Here is a 17,223-nt window from a genome sequence, read left to right on the forward strand (position 1 = left end):
CTTGGCTAAGCAGTGGGGGGAGTGAGCAATAGAGAGGCATGAGGATGACAACTAGGCCATGGGCCTGGGTGATTGCGAGGAGGGGGGTACCCAATCTAATAGGGGAGGAGGGGGTCAGTGGCTCTGTTCCCACTAGCCTTTGTCCCCCTGCCAGGTGAGCCCAACATGCACACAGCAGGAGATTATTAATGTTTGCCCAGTTGGGTTGAGCTGTGGGACAGAGACCCCTCGGGGTCCGAGGTCCAGGAAAGAGGCTTTTCTCACCTGTTGCCAGGGCAGCTCATGGGCCAGCGGCAGCTCTGCAGGACCCTTTGCAGGTAGGTGCCATTCTGGACGTGGCAGGAGACAGTCCGCGTCACGATGTACGAGCACCAGTTCCTGAAAAATAGACCATGTCAGAAGCATCAGGTCCTGTTCCCTGCCCCCAGCCCAGCCCTGGTCACAGGGACCCTCCTGTCCACCCCTGGTGCCTTCGTCCCCTCTGTGCCCTTGTGGTGATGGCATGGAAATACCCACCCCCTTCCCACTGTCTCCCATGAGTTTGTGACTGTCAGAGTCCCACAGTCCCTTGGGGGCAGAAGTAGAATCTCCCAGAGAGGACGCTAACCCCCAGAAGGCCCTGGACGTGCAGAGGCCCACGTTCCCCAGTCAGCGGCCGTCTCTCTCCTGTCCACTTGCCAGAGGAAGGTCCTGGCCCTCACTAAAGCCAGATGGGCCGGGCCTGGGGAGCAGGAGGCTCATTCTCATCTTTCCTTCCTCCTCCTGTGAACAGGGCTACAGGGCCGGGCCCCCTGACTCAGAGAGAAGGTTGAGGTTCACTGAGCGCTAGGAATGTCCTGATAAAGCTGACCAGGACAGACGCTCAGTCGGGCCCCCATCCTGCCCCGGCCTGGAGAAGTAGTGGGGTGGAGGATGGAGAGGGTCACACTGACCACTGCAGGGCAGGGGCAGAGCCTGGGTCCAGCTGCACCCACTGACTGTCCAGGTGGCCTTGGGGCAAGTCATTGCCCTGGTCTGGGCCTTATCAGTGACAGAGGAAGGAGGACGCCCTTCTCTCGCAGGATTCTTATGAGGATTCAGTAGCAGGAAAGAGACTTGAAAAGTCTTTGCAAAGAATATAAAAAAGTGTGAGGGGATATTACTGTGACAAAGAGGCTGGGGATGTGAGCTACTGCCCACCCTAATGGGATGGACCTGGGGGCGAGGCCAGGGGAAGTCAGAGATTCTAGAACCACAGAACAAGGGATGGCAGAGCTGGGAGGGGCCTTAGAACAGGGGATGGTAGAGCTGGGAGGGATTCATTTAGAATAGGGAATGTCAGAGCTGGGAAGGGCCTTAGAATAGAGAATGTCAGAGCTGAGAACCTTAACACTCGATGTGGATTTCTGGCCATGAGTGACTCCTGCAAAATCCTGAAATTTGTGTAAGACCAAATGATGATGAAGAAATCCAAAGAGAAGGTGAAGCCAATGGCATGTTCCACCCCAAACTGTCCACAAAGTTCTCCAGAAGCCCAAAGGCACTAGGAAGGGGGGGGCACCACTGAAGCCAGCCAAGTCAGGCCAGGTGAACAAGCTGCTGGGTCAGAGACACTCGGAGCCTTCAAGGCTTTGTTTTCAGAGACCGTAAGAGCTAAAGGCCACCTTAGAAAACCCCAGGGTAGGTGTGGGATGGGGACCTTGGAACCTTCCCTAAGGGCAGACCCCTTTTTTTTTTGAGTGAGGAAATTGGGGTTAAGTGACTTGCCCAGAGTCACATGGCTAGTAAGTGTCAAGTGTCTGAGGTCGGATTTGAACTCAGGTCCTCCTGAATCCAGGGCCAGTGCTCTATCCACTGCGCCACCTAGCTGCCCCGACTCTCACACCCTTTCAATTCAGACCCAGGGGAGCCAGGGTCCTGAGCATTCTGTCTTAGGACGCCAGCAAAAACCTGATGACCCAGACCTGACCCCCAAGATCCAAGGGGGCCTAACTCCTGGAAATGAAGGTCAAAGCAAAGCTGGAGACCCAGGGAAGGACCAAGCAGGGCCCATCACTCCACCCAAAAGCACAGTGGAGGGCAGAGCCTGGCACCTTCTTACAAAACCCCTTTTAGGAACTGAAGCTGGAGAGATGAGTAAGCCAAAGAAAACACTGACCAGAATCAAGATTTTTTTGAAGAGCTAGAGATTCCCCTAGGGTAGCTAGATAGCACAGATAGAGCGCTAGGCCTGAAGTCAGGAAAACTCATCTTGTGAATTCAGATCCAGCCTCACACACTTACTAGCTGTATGACCCTGGGCAAACCACTTAACCCTGTTTGCTTCAGTTTTTTCATCTGTAAAATGAGCTGGAGAAGGAAATGGCAAAGTACTACAGTATCTCTGGCAAGAAAATCCCAAATAGGATCACAAAGAGTTGGACATGACTGAAAAACAACTGAACAACAACAAAGAGACACTCCCCCCCCAAAGAAAAAGTGAACAACTCCATTAACAACTACAAGCAGAGACTCAAAGGGAAAAAATAAAAGAGTATTCCATAAGGAAAACAAATACCTAGAAGAAATGAGCAAGGAATTTTTAAAAAGGGAAATAAAAATTATGAAGAAAAGAATTGGAAGGAGAACAAATAGTTCAGAAGAGAGAGTTGTAAACACTACCCAAGTAAATGAAAACTAGACTAGACCAAACAGAAATAAGTGAAACAACCAGAAATATTAGAGTGAAATCAAAAGATTGAAAAAAATAGAAGAAAATGTAAGATATCAAATACAACTGACCCTAAAAACAAAGTCCAGGAGAGATAATTGAAGGATCATCAGACTCCCTAAAAACCTAATTTTAAAAGAAGTCCTGGAAACTCTATTTCAAGAAATCCTAAATGAAAACTACCCAAATCTATTTAGAACCACTGAACAACACAAAGAGTCCATCAATCACCTCATGAAAAATCCCCTAAAGAAAAAGTCACAAGAATGTGAATCAAAATCCAGAGCTCCCACATCAAAGGAAAAACTGCTGCAAGGATCCAGAAAGAAGTAATTCAAATACCAAGGACCCACAGACAGGATCACACAAGAGCTGGCAGCTTATACTTAAAAAGAAAGGAGATCTTGGAATGCAGTATTTCAGAAGGCAAAAGATGGAGGCTCACAATCAAGATTAACTTACCCTGTAAAGCTGAGTATAGTCTTATAGAGAGAAAAGGGATCTTTAATGGAAAAGAAGACATTAAAGCAGTGAAAAGACCAGAGATACACAGAAACGTTGAAAAGAACATATCGGAGTTAAAAGAAATCTAGAAAGGAAAATGTATTTGAGTAATTGGAAAGGGTTGTATGATATTGCAGTGCTAACAAGTCTAATAAATCTGGTAGAGAAAAAAGAAATGTGTCCCTTCAGAACTTTGGGATCTTCAAAAATAAGTTAAATAAGAAAACAGAGGAACTGGGGGTAAATTGGTCCTGTTTGGAGGTTTTAAGAGGAGAATGAGAAGGGAGGTTAAAAGGAATATTCTCCTAGGTGGTGCAGTGGATAGAGCACTGGCCCTGGAGTCAGGAGGACCTAAGTTCAAATCTGGACTCAGACACTTGACACTTACTAGCTGTGTGACACTGGGTAAGCCACTTAACCCCCAATTGCCTCACCAAAAAAAAAGAAAAAAAGAAAAAGAAAAGGAATACTCTTGTGTAGAAAGGAAGAAAGAGTGGAATTTGCTATTTTTCATAATTGGAGTATTTGAGAAGAATATACAAGCATAGGGGAAGGAGTGGGGGGAGTGGGCATGAGAGGAACCTCACTCTTGTCTGAAATAGACACACATGCACACACAAATAGTTGGGTGCAGACATACAACAAACTCAACAAAGAAGCAGAGATGGGGAAGGTTAAGGGGGAGACTAATACTACAGAGGGAATATCCATAAGTAACATAAACTTCCTGGTTCTGAGGCAGGGATTAAGGGGGGCAAAAGGGAAAAGCAATGAACTAGAATCTAATGAAGTGTCCATCCACTGGGGAATGGCTGAGCAAATTGTGGTATAGGAATGCAATGGAATATGCTTGTACCATAAGACATGGTGAAAGATGATTGCAGAGAATCCTGGGTGGTATGAACTGATGCAGAGTGGAAGAGGCAGAACCAGGAAGGCAATTTATACAAGGACAACAAAATTGTAAAGAAAAACAGCTTTTAAAGACTTAAGGACTCTAACCAATGGGATGATCAACCTTGAGGACCTATGATGAAACATGTTCAGATAGAGAGGCAATAGACTCAGCAGGTGGAATGAAGCATTCCTTATGAGTTACAAGGGGTTTTACCCCCTTCTTTCTCTCAGTTTTTAATGGAAAGGGTTAAGGGGAGGTTGACAATGAGAGCAAAAGAGACAGGTGGAGGGGAGGAGGGGAAGAGGGAGAGACAGAGACAGATAAAGTCAGAGAAGGAAAGGGGGAAAGGGAGAGGGAGAGAGGGATAGGAAGAGAGGGAGAGACAGAGAGAGAGAGAGAGCGCGCACCATGTAACCATTCTTAGAAATCCACAGTAGGGAACAAAAGGAAGCTTAGAACAAGGCACAAATGAGCAGGAGCCTTTTGAAAGCCCTGAGTGAATGGAATGTGAACCTGAAATACTGTTTCATGTACAATTATCTTTTTGTGTTCTGCTGTGTGTGTAGGGAAATATGTTCTTTGTTTTTTAGTGTTTTAAGGTCAGAATAAAAAAATTAAATAATAAAGAAAAAAAGATGGGTCTGGTCCAGCCTCCTTATTTTACTGATGAGGGAAAAACTGGCTTCCAGTCAGAGGAAGGTACTTGCCCAAGGTCACACAGCTAGTTCATAGGCATAGGTCTCCTGACTCATTGTTCTCTTGGATGCTGCCACCCAGGTAACCCCCTGGATACCCTCCCATGTACACCCCAGACTCATTCATACACACGCAGCTCACACATGTGCATGTATACACCTCATAGTCACAGGTATGACAGTGTACATGTGTGCGAACACAACACTCAGACAAAGACACACACACACACACACACACACACACACACACACACACACACACACACATACACTCTTCCTAGGTCCCCAGCAGCTGGCTCAGTGGGTGTGTGCATCTATTCAGAATTTCCACTGTGGCATGTTCTCTCTTTACCAGAGGGGAGGAGAAAACATTTCTCCCATCTTTTCTTCTGTAATTAAAATCATACCCACTGTGCCGCCCAAGCCTGCGGCTTCCTTGTTTATTTTTTGGTGAGCCAGGATTTATTTGAGATCTACTCTTTGGGACCAGAGCACAGCCCAGCCCGTCTGGCCAGAGATTTCCAATGCATCTCCCTCCTGGAGACCAGAGCAGCTGGGAGGCAGACACTGAAAGCCGGGTCTGGGTGGGGATGGGGATGGGGGTGGGTGATGGAACCAAGCAGTCCCAGAGGCTCATAGATCCTGAGCTGACAGGACCTCAGAGGTCATCTGGCCCAACCCCTTCATTTTGCAGATAAGGACTGAAGAGCTTAAATCATTCGTTCTAGGTCCTGCACAGACAGCAAGTATCAGAGGTGGGATTTGAACTCAGGTTTTGAGCCTCCCATTTTGACATTCCCTGAATTCCATGTTATCCAGCCAGGATAACATGACAGTTCATGATTATTTACAGGGGCCAAGAGGGATCTAGTTCAAACCTCTATTCTGACATTTGCCCGTTGGGGGATGGAGGTCAACTGGCCTCAGTTTCTCCACCTGCAAAAACGAGATAATAATCTTTGTACTACTATCCTTGTAGGGCACTGAAATTCAACTATTCAAATGTTCCCTTCTCCTGAATCAAGTAATCAATCATTATGTCCCTACTAAGTGCTAGGTACTAGGCTAGGTAGGTAGGCACTGAGAATACAAAGGCAAAACCCCCTCCCCAGACCAGTACCTGCCCTCAGGAAGCTTACACGCTATCAGGGAAAACAATGTGCACATAATAAGCATTTACAAATATGTACAATCCACACAAGGGGGGTTGGGGAAGGAGGGCCCTGGCAGCTGGAGGACCAAGAAGGGCCTAGAATATAGGCTTCATGTAGTTAAGGGCTGTCTGGTTTTTGTATTTGTATCCTTGGCACATAAAAAATACTTAACAGTTTTCCTTCCATTCATTCGTTCATTCGTTCATTCATTCACTTGAGTTAAGTCCTGAAGGAAACCAGGGACTAGAAGAATTGGACATGAGGAGGGATGGCCTTCCAGGCTTGGGGGGCAGCCAGAGCAAAGACATGGAGGTGGGAGATGATGAGTTACAGGTGACACTGGTATGGTTGGAACGGAGAGGGCAGACAAGGATCATAGTGACCTCAAAGAAAGGATCCTTACCACAATCCTGGGAGGTTCAGGTGCTGTTAATGATGACCATTTTAGAGTTGAGGAAACAGAGGCAAGCAGAAATGGTGACTTGCCCAGGGTCATACGGCTAGTAAGGGATGGATTTGAACTCAGGACTTCTTGACTCCTGGATCATCATCCTAATCCCAGGGTTGCCAAGCTGCCCAAGTCAACTAGTACACTCCCCTCATTTCACAAAGGAGGAACCTGAGGCTCCAAGAGGGTAAGGGACTTGCCCAAAGTCACACAGTAAATAGCAGTTTGTAAACCTTCAATGTGAGGCGTTGGGGTCCTCCCCAGCCCAACCCTAAATTACTTAGTTGTTTTTTTGCCCCTCTGTTTCATGACCCCATTTGGGGTTTTCTTGGCAGATACTGGAGTGATTTGCCATTTCCTTCTCCAGCTCATTTTACAGAGGAGGAAACTGAGGAAGACAGGGTAAAGGGTCTTGCCTAGGGTCACAGAGCTGGGAAGCATTTGAGTCCAGCCAGATTTGAACTCAGGTCTTCCTGACTCCAGGCCCAGCGCTCTATCTACCATGGCGCCCCCTGGCTGCCCCATTCCTTAGTAAATATTTGCGTTTTGTACTTTTTATAAATTCCTAGGTAGAGATTTGTATTTACTCCTATGCGTTCACGGTCTTTCCTCCTATAGATGGTCAGCTTCCTGAAGGCAGGTGATACTTCATTTCTGACTTTGTATCCCCAGGACCTAGGACAGGGCCTGTCGTTAGGTGAATAATCAGCCATCAGTATTATCTCCCCAACTAGACCGGAAGCTTCTTTGGGGCACAGATCCTAGTTACACTGAGGATCCAAGATCTAGTCCTAGGAGGGGCCTGGGTCTCAGAGGGTCAGCATGCCCAACGTCCCTAATTTACATAGGAGGAAACCAAGTCCTGGGAGGTGTGGCTTCAGAGACAGGGCAATTTCCACCCTATCAGACCCCACATGATGCCTTACAGGCACACAGTGGGCACTTAGGGAAACCCCGAGAGAGAACCTGGGTGTAGAGCATAGGCTACCAACGGCCCCAGGGTGGTGCCTGGTGGCATCTAATGGCCCTGCCAGCCTGGAGGGGCTGAAAGAGCGTCGGGGGCAGGGTGCCTGTTTCTGGCCTCAGCCCCCGGCCTGTTGAGAGCCTGGGGAGTGGCTGCCTTCCCTGAGCCTCAGATACTCTAGCTGAAATGGATCCTGGCCCTGCCTGTCTCTAGCACTAGGTAGTTCTGGGCCCTGCAGGCCCCCTCTCCAATGTAGGAGGATATCATATATTATTCTGGGAATACCTGGGCAGGGGGACCAGAAGCAATGCAGCTGGAGGAGCCCTTGTTGGGAGGAAGGGAGGGAGAGAGGGCAGTAAGGTGTGGGACAGTAGAGTTGAATTCTGGGTTCAAATCTAGGCTCTGGTCCTTTTCTACCTGTGTGACTCCAGCTAAGTCTCCAGACATCTTTTGTGTCCCTGTATATCTCATCTGTAAGATGAGGAGGCTCTATTAGGTTGGAGGTTCTTAACTGGGGGTCCACAAATTTGCTTTTTCGAAGAAGGGCTTCACAGGGTTCAGCAGACTGCTAGAGGGGTCCTTGACCTAAAACTGGTCGAGTCCCTGGACCAGATGCTCAAAAGCTCATAGATTTAGGGCTGGAAGGAACCTCAGAGGCCCAGCTTCTCCCACCCCTTCATTTATTTATTTTTTTAAGTGAGGCAACTGGGGTTAAGTGACTTGCCCAGGGTCACACAGCTAGTCAGTGTTATGTGTCTGAGGCCGAATTTGAACTCAGGTCCTCCTGACTCCAGGGCCAGTGCTCTATCCACTGCACCACCTAGCCGCCCCCCACCCCTTCATTTTTACAGAGGAGGAAACTGAGTCCCAGAGAGGTTAAGAAAATTATCTGCCCAAGGTTACAAAGGGAGGAGGTTTTAGACCCAGGACATGAAGCCCCTCCCTTCCTGGTGAGTTATCAGCACCAAACCTCCCCCTCCCCCTTGATGTGAGGATCGGAGGAGATAAGCCGACCCAACCCTGCCTTGGGCTGATAAGAACAGATGTGCCGATGTTGTGGTGGTAGCGCATCAGCCCCAGATGTTCCCACACATCCTGCCCAAGGAATAGCATCTGCCAACACTTTCTGCTTCCCACCCAGACAGCTGGGTCTTTCACCTACTCTTCTGATCTCAGTGGATTAGAGGTGACCCAGATCTAAGCACCTTGGTATAGACCATCCCTCCCTTGATGGGAACTCCACCTAAGCCTCGGTTTCCTCATTCATAAAATGAGAGGCTCAGACACTCCAAGTGAGGTAGTGTCTCAGAAAGCCGTGCTGAGCCAAGCTGCCCTATGAATGAGCCTTTGGGGATGGGCCAGGCCATAGGGCCCCCTTGGAAGGGGGGGGGAGGGGCGGGGCGGGTGGAAGATTCCTTTGCAACTAGGCAAAGGGGGACCAGGATTGGGCCAGATTAAGGTGGCAGAGCCAATCTCCCTCCCTTTCTCAGGGCCTCCGTTCCCGCTCATATACCAGAGGCTAACTAACGATGGTGCATGATAAGACTGGAAGGACCAGTTGGCCTGGTATCCACGTGCCACCTGGCAGGTCTCCCACCCGCCTCCCCTGGAATGAGTGGCACATGGGATTTTGGCAAGGGAAGACCTGTCTCTCCGGGGACTCTTGGGAATGGGATCCCAACAGAGGCCTGGCCCTGGGCTGAGATCTGGAACATCGATATGAGCTAAGAGCAGAGGGAGGCAGCCAACAGGGCTGGGGGCCAAAACCCATTATGAGAGAGAGAGACGGGAGAAGCCGAGCGCAAAGTTGGGGGACTTGGGGAGGCAGACCCACCCTGCCCACTGGCCGAGCACTCAGAGAACAGGAAGATTTAGACGTTGGTCACCTAACCAAAGCCTTATATTACAGAGCAGGAAACAGGTCCAGAGAGGTTGAGGAATTTGCTTAAGATCACACAGCTGGGAAGAGGCAGGAAGTCCTGGTCCCCTTTTTCTGTTTTCTAGGCTAACTCAGAGTCAGAGGTTGCCAGGATCAGAGGGAACCTCAGAAAATGCCCAGCCCAGGCCAGCGGCTAAGGAGTGGAGTCACAGGCTGGTCCCACAGGTCCTTACCACCGCAGGTGCCCCAGCTAGCAAAATGTTCTGGGCAGGAGTGACCTCCCCTTTCAGGTAGCAGAGGGAGACCTCTCCCTAGACCTGCTTTACCCACTTCCCAGAAGCCTCCAGGGAAGAAAGAAGATGCCCCACATCAGGAGACCTAAAATCCTTGTCCTGCCCTACCTTACCTTTGGTGTTTGTCCCTTCTCAGATGGGGCCAGTCACCCTGCCCTCCCTCGGAGGGTTTCTGGGTGGATCCACAAACTCCCAAATGACAATCAAGAACCCTACCGTGCTCTTGGGTGCTTGGGGAAAGTGTCTTGGGCAGGGGATATTTCTGGGGTCCACTCCTCTGGGCAGGCTGCACTTGGTGTACTGCACTCAGGAAGGGGAGCTCCATCTTAGGGAAGCCATTGGAGGAATCACATTCTCATGGATCCAGAGCTAGAAGGGACCTTAGAGGCCAAATCATCAAACTCCCTCATTGTACATATGGGGAAACTGAGGCCAGGGAAGGGGAATGACTTGCTCGAAGCCACCAGGTTAGCACATGACAAAGATAAGATCTGAACTATGTTCCCTCACTCCAAATCCCAAATTCTTTCCCCGCCCCAGCACAGGATGTCCGAGGGCCTTGAGTACGTGCCCACCAAGGATCTGGGAGAGGATCTGTTAGCCTGGAGAAGAGAAGATTTGGGCTGAGGGGACAAGATTACTCTCTCCGATTCTTTGTCACTCGGAAGAAGGATGAGCTTTGCTTTGGACTCGCTGGGCCCAGAAAGTTGAAGCAGGAGTCATGGGCAGAAGTGGGAAAGAGGCAGGTTTAGGGTTGCAGTCGAGGGACACGCTCCCTATCAAGGAGAGCCACCCCAAAGGGGGCCTGGCAGCTTTGAGGGGTGCTAGGTTCTCCCCACTGAAGGCGTCCAAGGGGAGGACCGATGCCCACTTGTCCCTTCCTGAATGGTAGATACTTTTCAGGGGTGGGATGGCATGGCTTCTCGGGTTTCCTTCTCAGAAATACCCAGGAGCATTTCTGCAGAGGATAATGTCTAAAGTCCCAAAGAGGCCAGTGTGGGAAGGCATGAGTGGGCAGCTCAAATGAGGCTGCAGGGGTCGGTGGGCAGGGAGGGAGTGGCTTCTAGGGCTCTCACCTCCCACTGGCATTCTTTCTGATTCTGCCCACAGGGGACCCGGTACTCTCGGGGGGCCGAGCCCTACTGTTAGGGTTCCCACATTCCCAGCATATTCCTGGGGCAGGGGGCATGGCCCCTCGGGGCTGCTGGAGCTGCTCCCAGGCCTCCCCCTCCCCTTGTACAAAGCTGCTTTTATGCCTCTTATCTCGCCAACCAGCAGAACCTTGGGGCCCTGGGCTGGGCGTGGGAGGGGACGGAAGCTGCAGGGGAGGCGGAGGCAAGGACCCCGTTCTTCTCTTTCCACTTAGAAGGCGAGGGGCTTCGGGTGTTCAGCTGGAGGTGGAAGGAAGAAGGGGATGATGGGCCATTCCTCTGAACGTGCCTGCCTCTGATGGCAAATGACTGAAACTCAAGCTTTTCTCCAGCTGGTTGAGAGGCAGCGAAGGGGACAGAAAATAAGAATAGCTAACATTTATTTGGTACTTACTGTATGCCAGGCACAGTGCTAAACCATTTGCCAATTATTATTTCACATGATCCTCACAACCGCCCTGGGAGACAAGTGCTATTATTGCCCCCAGAGTGAAAAGAGCACTGAGCTGGAACTCAAAAGACATGGGTTCAAATCCTCCTCCTGCCACTTACTAGCTGTGTGACCTTAGCCAAATCACCTTTTCGCTGAACTTCAGTTTCCCCACATGTAAAATAAAATAGCTGACTTTACTTGTTCGTTCATTCATTATCTATTTATTTATTTTATTTTAGTCTCATAACAGCCCAGTGGGGAGGTATGACCCCATTTTACAGGGGAGAAAACTGAGGGCAGGAGAAGTTAAGTCACTTGCTCAAAGTCAGCATCAGAAACAAGAAGTAAATTCAACTCTGTCCTGACTCTGGGTCCATTTCTTTTGTCAAAGACCAAAGTGGAGGAGCCTGAGTGAGACCCAGGGGTAGTTAAGCAATGGGTCTAGGAGGCTGGAACTGCCTGGCGCCCAGTCGGTGGGGTCATGAGTCAGCTTGACCTCCAGAAAACCATTCTCCCAGAGTGAACATAGCAACCAGATAGCCACCGGATGGCTAATTACCACCCAGTGCTGCTTCCCACAGATGTTTCTACACTGGGCAGGCGACTCCAACTCAGGAACGAAGGGATTGGACTCATTGTCTTCTAGGGTCCCTTCTAGTACTATATCTCATGACTGGCCTTGGGCTTCCCCATCTGTAAAATGGGGGCGATCATGTTGCCACTCCCTGACTCCCAGGCTACTGTGAGAAAAGGACTCTGGAAGCCAAGAGGCCATGGGATATAATTTTTTAAAAGTCCTGAAAAACAGCCCCATTGACCAGTGGTGACCTTAGGGGCCATAAAATCATTTTAGAACTGAGGAAACTGAGGCAGAGAGTGATTTGCCCAGAGTCACAAACCAGTAAGTGTCAGATGCAGGATTTGAATCCAGCTCCTGTGACTCCACTGGAAATTATTTGAGTCATTTTCTGGCTGTGGGCTTCAGTCTATCTGTAAAGACTAAACAGCCTGGAAGGTCCCTTTCAGAGCTTATTCCTAAGTTGACCATCTGGATTTGAGTCTCGGCTCTGACCTGGTGACATGGTCACTTGCTGTGTGACCTTGGCCAATCCATTTCCCTCTGCTTGGCCTCAGTTTGCTCCTCTGTAAAAAGGTGACCTTGATGCCCTTTCCACTTCTGAAGCGTGATCATTGTACGCGTTCTCGGCATCATCTATCCAGCCTGTCCAGAAGAAGAAGCCTTATGTGCCCCTCCCGCCACATGGGGTGGAGAGCAACCCCAGAGCCTCTGTCATACATGCCCTTCCCCTTCCCATGACCACTCATTCCTCCTCCCCCCAAGGCCTCATCTCTAACAGATCTTGGGGAGTGGGCCCCTGCCTGCTAGCAAGGGAAAGGCTGTCCTTTGAAAAGAAGAAGAGAATAGAATCTGTGGGGGGTGGGAGAGCCAGGGCCCGGCTCTTTGACTAGGGGATGAAAAAGCTGGGAGGAGGGGTCAGCCTCATTGTCTAGGTGGCTGTAAGGGGCCCCTTGACAGGGGAGAGCAGGTGAGAGGCATGGAAACCCTGGAGATAAAGAAGCAGGGCCAGAGATCTCTGAGAGAGTAACTTTTCCCCCTTTCCAGGCCACAGGGCCAGGAAGCACAGCCCAGGCCTCTCCTATCAGCCCTCCCGGGGGAATGGAGCACAGGGTTTGGGCCAAAAGACAGACAAGGTAGTCCCAGCTTGGATGAGCTCAAACGACATCTAGAGGCCTCTTCCAAGATCAGGCCAGACTCCACAGAAAGAGTCCTGGCTCTGTCATCGGAAAGACCTGGATTCAAATCCTGGCCCCGTCACCTAAGTCTCAGTTTCCTCATCTGTAAAATGAGAAGCTCAGACTGGATTAATTTCTAAGATCCCTTTCAGCTCTGAAGCTAGAATCCCGTGAGAAGCCAGAGGTCTGGTTAGGGCCCCCCAGGCTGGACTCAAGTTGGGATCCTGGCCAACAAAGATTCTACGAAAGACACCAGTTCCCAGAGGGCCTTACAGGCTGAAAATCACCTGGGTCCCCTGAGGACTCAGAGGGAGAGGGCTTTGAATTTGGGGTTATCTGGTCTCACCTCCCAACCTAGTTCTGTCAGTACGGGAAAAGTCTAGTTCCTAGGAATCATCCGGCATTCTTAGATGTCTCTCCTGCACACCCAGTTCCAAAAAAAACCCTCTGTGCCTCTCGAATTAGATCTGTGGGAATTATTATTTTTTTTTTAGTGAGGCAATTGGGGTTAAGTGATTTGCCCAAGGTCACACAGCTAGTAAGTGTTAAGTGTCTGAGGCAGGATTTGAACTCAGGTACTCCTGACTCCAGGGCCAGTGCTCTATCCACTGTGCCACCTAGCTGCCCGGGAATTACTTTTTAACTCAGTGTTTCTGCTTACTGCATATTTGGCGCTCTTTGCTTTTCCTGATTGCTAAAGACCCAGAACTGGACCTGGAAGGACGTCGAAGACTAGCAAGTCCAATCGCTTTATTTTACAAATGAGGAAACTGAGTTTCAGGGAGGTGGCGGGTCTTGCCCAAGCTCATATGGAATTATCCAAGGCAGGACCTGAGGCCTTGTTCAATAACTGGACAGCCAGTGTTCTCTCTACTGTACCATCCTGCCTCACTTTGTCTGAGAGCCCGGGGTCAGTCCCATGCTCCGAGGGCGTAAGATTTCTGAGATCGTGGAGTGTCATTTAGAATTGAAAGCAAACTCAGAGCTCACCGAGTCCAACCCTTTTACAAAAAAGGAAACTGAGGCCCAGAGATGGGAAGGGATTTGCCTGGGACCATCCAACCAGGGGTAGGACTGTACATTCATTCCATAAGTATTTTATTAGAGCCATTTGTATATACCAGGCCTTTTTTTCGGGGGGGAGGGGGGAGGGATAATTTCACTGGTAGTGGGAAGGAAAGCCCAATGAGCAAACTCCCTCTACCCAGGGAGACTGACACCTCATAGCCTCACGCGGTTGTGTGGGGCCACAAGGTTAAGAGCCCCAAATTCAGCCTGTGTCACTTGAACCCAGGTCTTTCAGACTCTGATCTCTAGCTACTGTGCTACACTGCCCTTGTCCATGTAAAAATGTTGTTCTGTTCATTATTTTTATTCCCTAACCCACACTGACTCTTTGGTTCATCCAGGTTTCTGTACTGTAGGCCCTTATGGTGGAGGGAACTCAGGTCCAAAGGATTCCTCGTGACCCAGCTGCAGCCCACCCCATTATAGTGCCTTCCACTATTACAGTTATGTCTTTAACACCTCCACACATGTGCATGTTAGTCATTTTTTAACCCCTCCTCACACATATTTAAAAGTGCAGGTGTGTATTGAGGGGCTATACCGTGCAATAGCAAGTACCCTGGATTCAACCCAAGTTCATTTCCTTGTTCAGTCACCAAAGTCTCATGGAACCTTGGGCAAATCAGCCAACGTCTCTGGGAGGGAGTTTCCCCCTGGCTAAAATGAGAGGGTTGGACTAAATGATCTCTAATTGTCTCTTCTATTTCTAAATCTATAATCCTAGTCAAGTCAAGCATGGAGCCCGGAGCCCAGGTGAGCAGTTAAGAAATACTGGCTGGTCGAGGGCTTGAGAATACCTTACCGGCACCTTCCAAGGAGGCAAAGAAAACAGAGATGGGGAGGATTCTGGTCATTCAGTGAAGGCACATTTCCCAGGAAGCACAAGGGGTCTCCCATACACTCCTCATTTGGCTCACCATTCTGATTGGATGGGAGGAGAGGGGGCTTATAACTAAGAGGAGTCAGGAGACTAGGTTTGGATCCAGCCTCTTGGGCATGTCCCTGGTCCTAGTCTCAGTATCATCAACTGAAGAAAGTGGCGGGGCTTGGATTAAATATCTGAAGGTCCCAGCTAAACTCAAATGACCTATGACCTCTGCTCCTGTTTCCATTTCTCTGGGGAAGAAATCCCTCTGTCCGAGGTTTAAAATAATAGCAAAGCCCCCGGGGGAGGGGGCACTAAGGAAAGGTCCAGAAGTCTTGCAAGGGGAGGAGGGAGCTGATGGGACCCAGGGGAGGTGGCCTCGTGGGGAGGTCACTACCAGACATTTCCCACGATTGGGGGAGTAGCTGGAAACCTGGAGGCAGGGACCCCCCCCAGCCCCTCTCCCTTTCCACTTCCAGGGGAGCTGACCCATTTCGGGGTCTTCCTCCTCCAGCTCCTGTCTGAGCCCCTACAGGGTATCTGTCTGCGTCTATCACCTTCTCCCTAAGACACCCTCCCAATTCCCTTCTCTCCAAGTCCTACTATTCGCCCAAGGGACAGTGGGATTCTGGGGTGGTGGCGGTGGAGCGCAGTTACCCATGGGGTCTGGGTGACAAGTAGGGTCACTTTAACCCCATCACTACTGGAGCATCAGTTTCCTCCCGTTTAGCTGGGGGAGGGGAGGTCTTTTCTTTTCCCCTAGAGGGGCAGCAAGTAGGGCGGGGGAATCTCTTAATCCAGCCACAAGTCTCAGTCTGGTGACCGAGGGTTTTTTTTGGGGGGGGGTGGGATAATCCCCACTTTGAGACCCCACTACTGTTCAGGAGCCCGGCTTTTTAAAAGGGGGGGGGTCTGCCCTGCCCCCTCCCCTCCCTGCCCCAGGCTCCTTCCGTTCTCACGCTCCGGCTCCGACCCTGGGCGAATGGGGTGAGTGGGGTAAGTGGGGGCTCCGGGCTCCCCCTCCGGGGAAGGAAAGGGTGGGGGCGGGCTTTACCTGCGGCGGGAGAACTGGGCGGCTCCCCCGAAGTTCCAAGAGGTGCCGTGGCCCCCGGGGAGCAGGGCGCAGAGGCAGAGCAGTGCCCAGCCCCGGGCGGCTGCTCCCGAGGCAGGCTGATGCCGCCCACTCCTCATGGTGCCCGCGGCCGCCGCCGCTGCCCGCGCGGGGGGCATCTAAGGCGCGGGATGCCGGAGCGAGCCCTCCTCTGGCCGCCGCGGGCCCGCTGCCCTTCTGCCCAGCCTCCCTCCGCCGCCTGCCTGGCTCCCTGCCTCGCTCGCAGCCTCAGCCCCTTCCTCTCCCCCGGACGTGGCCCGATTTCATCTTCCCAGCCCCCCGGAGCCCGGAGGGGGCGGGCAGCTCCGGGGGGAGGGGACGGACCAGGGGGACGGCCCACCCCCGCCCCCCAGCGCCGCCGGGGCCGCCCCAACCCGGAAGGGGAGCTCCAAGGGGCGGCCGCCTCCCAGGCCTGGGGGTGGGGGCTGGCCCAGGCTGGGGGGACCCCCGCGGCGCCCAGAGCCGGGGCGGGGCCTTAGCTGCCCGGGGAGAGCAGAGAGGAGAAGCGGTGAGGGCACCCCCCATCCTAGTCTACCCGGGAAGAAATTGAGGCTTGGGGAGGAAAGGAAGCCAGTGCTCTACCCCGCGAGCTCTTGGGGGCTTGGCATCTCGAGGCCTGGGACTGACCTCGGAGCTTTTCATAGGCTCCGCACCTGGACCTGCATGAACATCTTCTCTGACCACTGACCTGTTTCAAAGGAGTAAACTGAGGCCTCGAGAGGTTGACATGATGTGTGAAGGTCGCTCAGCAAGCAGCAGAGCTGAGACTTGAATCCACGTCATAGGAACCCAGGGCTGGGGCTGGAAGGGACCTCAGACGTCGTGGGAGGAACCCGAGTGGGTTAAAGGATCATCCACGTAGAGCTGGAAAGGGACAACAGGGGCCGTCCAGCCTAACCCCTTCATTTTACAGAGAAGGAAACCGAGGCATATAGTTATGGGATCTGTGCCTTACCCAGGACCACACACCCAGGAAGTGTGAGAGGCAGGATTTGAACCCATGTGTCCCCGACTCCAAGCCCAGCTCTCTCCACTGTGCTTCTGCAGCTCCCTACATCCTCTGATTCCAAATCCAGGGCCCTTTCCCATACTTTGCTCTCTCTGGGCCTCAGTTTCCTCTTTTGTAAAAGGAGGGGGTTGGATTTAATGACTTCTGAGGTCCTTTCAGGTTCTAGGACTAAGTGCCCACGGTTCTCCTCTGACATCCCCCTCCCCAAGTGGTCTTCAAGAAAGAAGGGCTGAGGACCCGCCTCCCTCCAGGAGCTATTTCAGACCAAGTTCTCCAGGGCCAGGGCACATCTGGAGGGAGATCTGAC

At 51.3% G+C, this 17,223-nt stretch overlaps 1 protein-coding gene across 6 annotated transcripts in view; it reads right to left on the reverse strand.

Moving 5' to 3' along the window:
* EMID1 (EMI domain containing 1) overlaps window positions 1–16,624 on the reverse strand; it is a 69,995-nt gene extending 53,371 nt beyond the window's left edge. For 5 of the 6 annotated variants that reach the window (XM_043968092.1, XM_043968140.1, XM_043968101.1 and 2 more), the window contains exons 1-2: window positions 15,851–16,184; window positions 265–378 (exon numbers count right to left, since the gene is read on the reverse strand). In XM_043968092.1, coding sequence (XP_043824027.1) covers window positions 265–378; window positions 15,851–16,026 — 290 coding nt within the window. In that variant the 5' untranslated portion in view covers window positions 16,027–16,184. Of the gene's footprint in view, window positions 1–264; window positions 379–15,850; window positions 16,185–16,595 lie in introns of those variants that run through there. The other variant, XM_043968119.1, reaches the window with a different exon arrangement.
* Window positions 16,625–17,223: the final 599 nt, after the last annotated feature.

Source organism: Dromiciops gliroides, chromosome 1, assembly GCF_019393635.1.
Source record: "Dromiciops gliroides isolate mDroGli1 chromosome 1, mDroGli1.pri, whole genome shotgun sequence".
In the NCBI taxonomy this organism is placed as follows: Eukaryota; Metazoa; Chordata; class Mammalia; order Microbiotheria; family Microbiotheriidae; genus Dromiciops; species Dromiciops gliroides.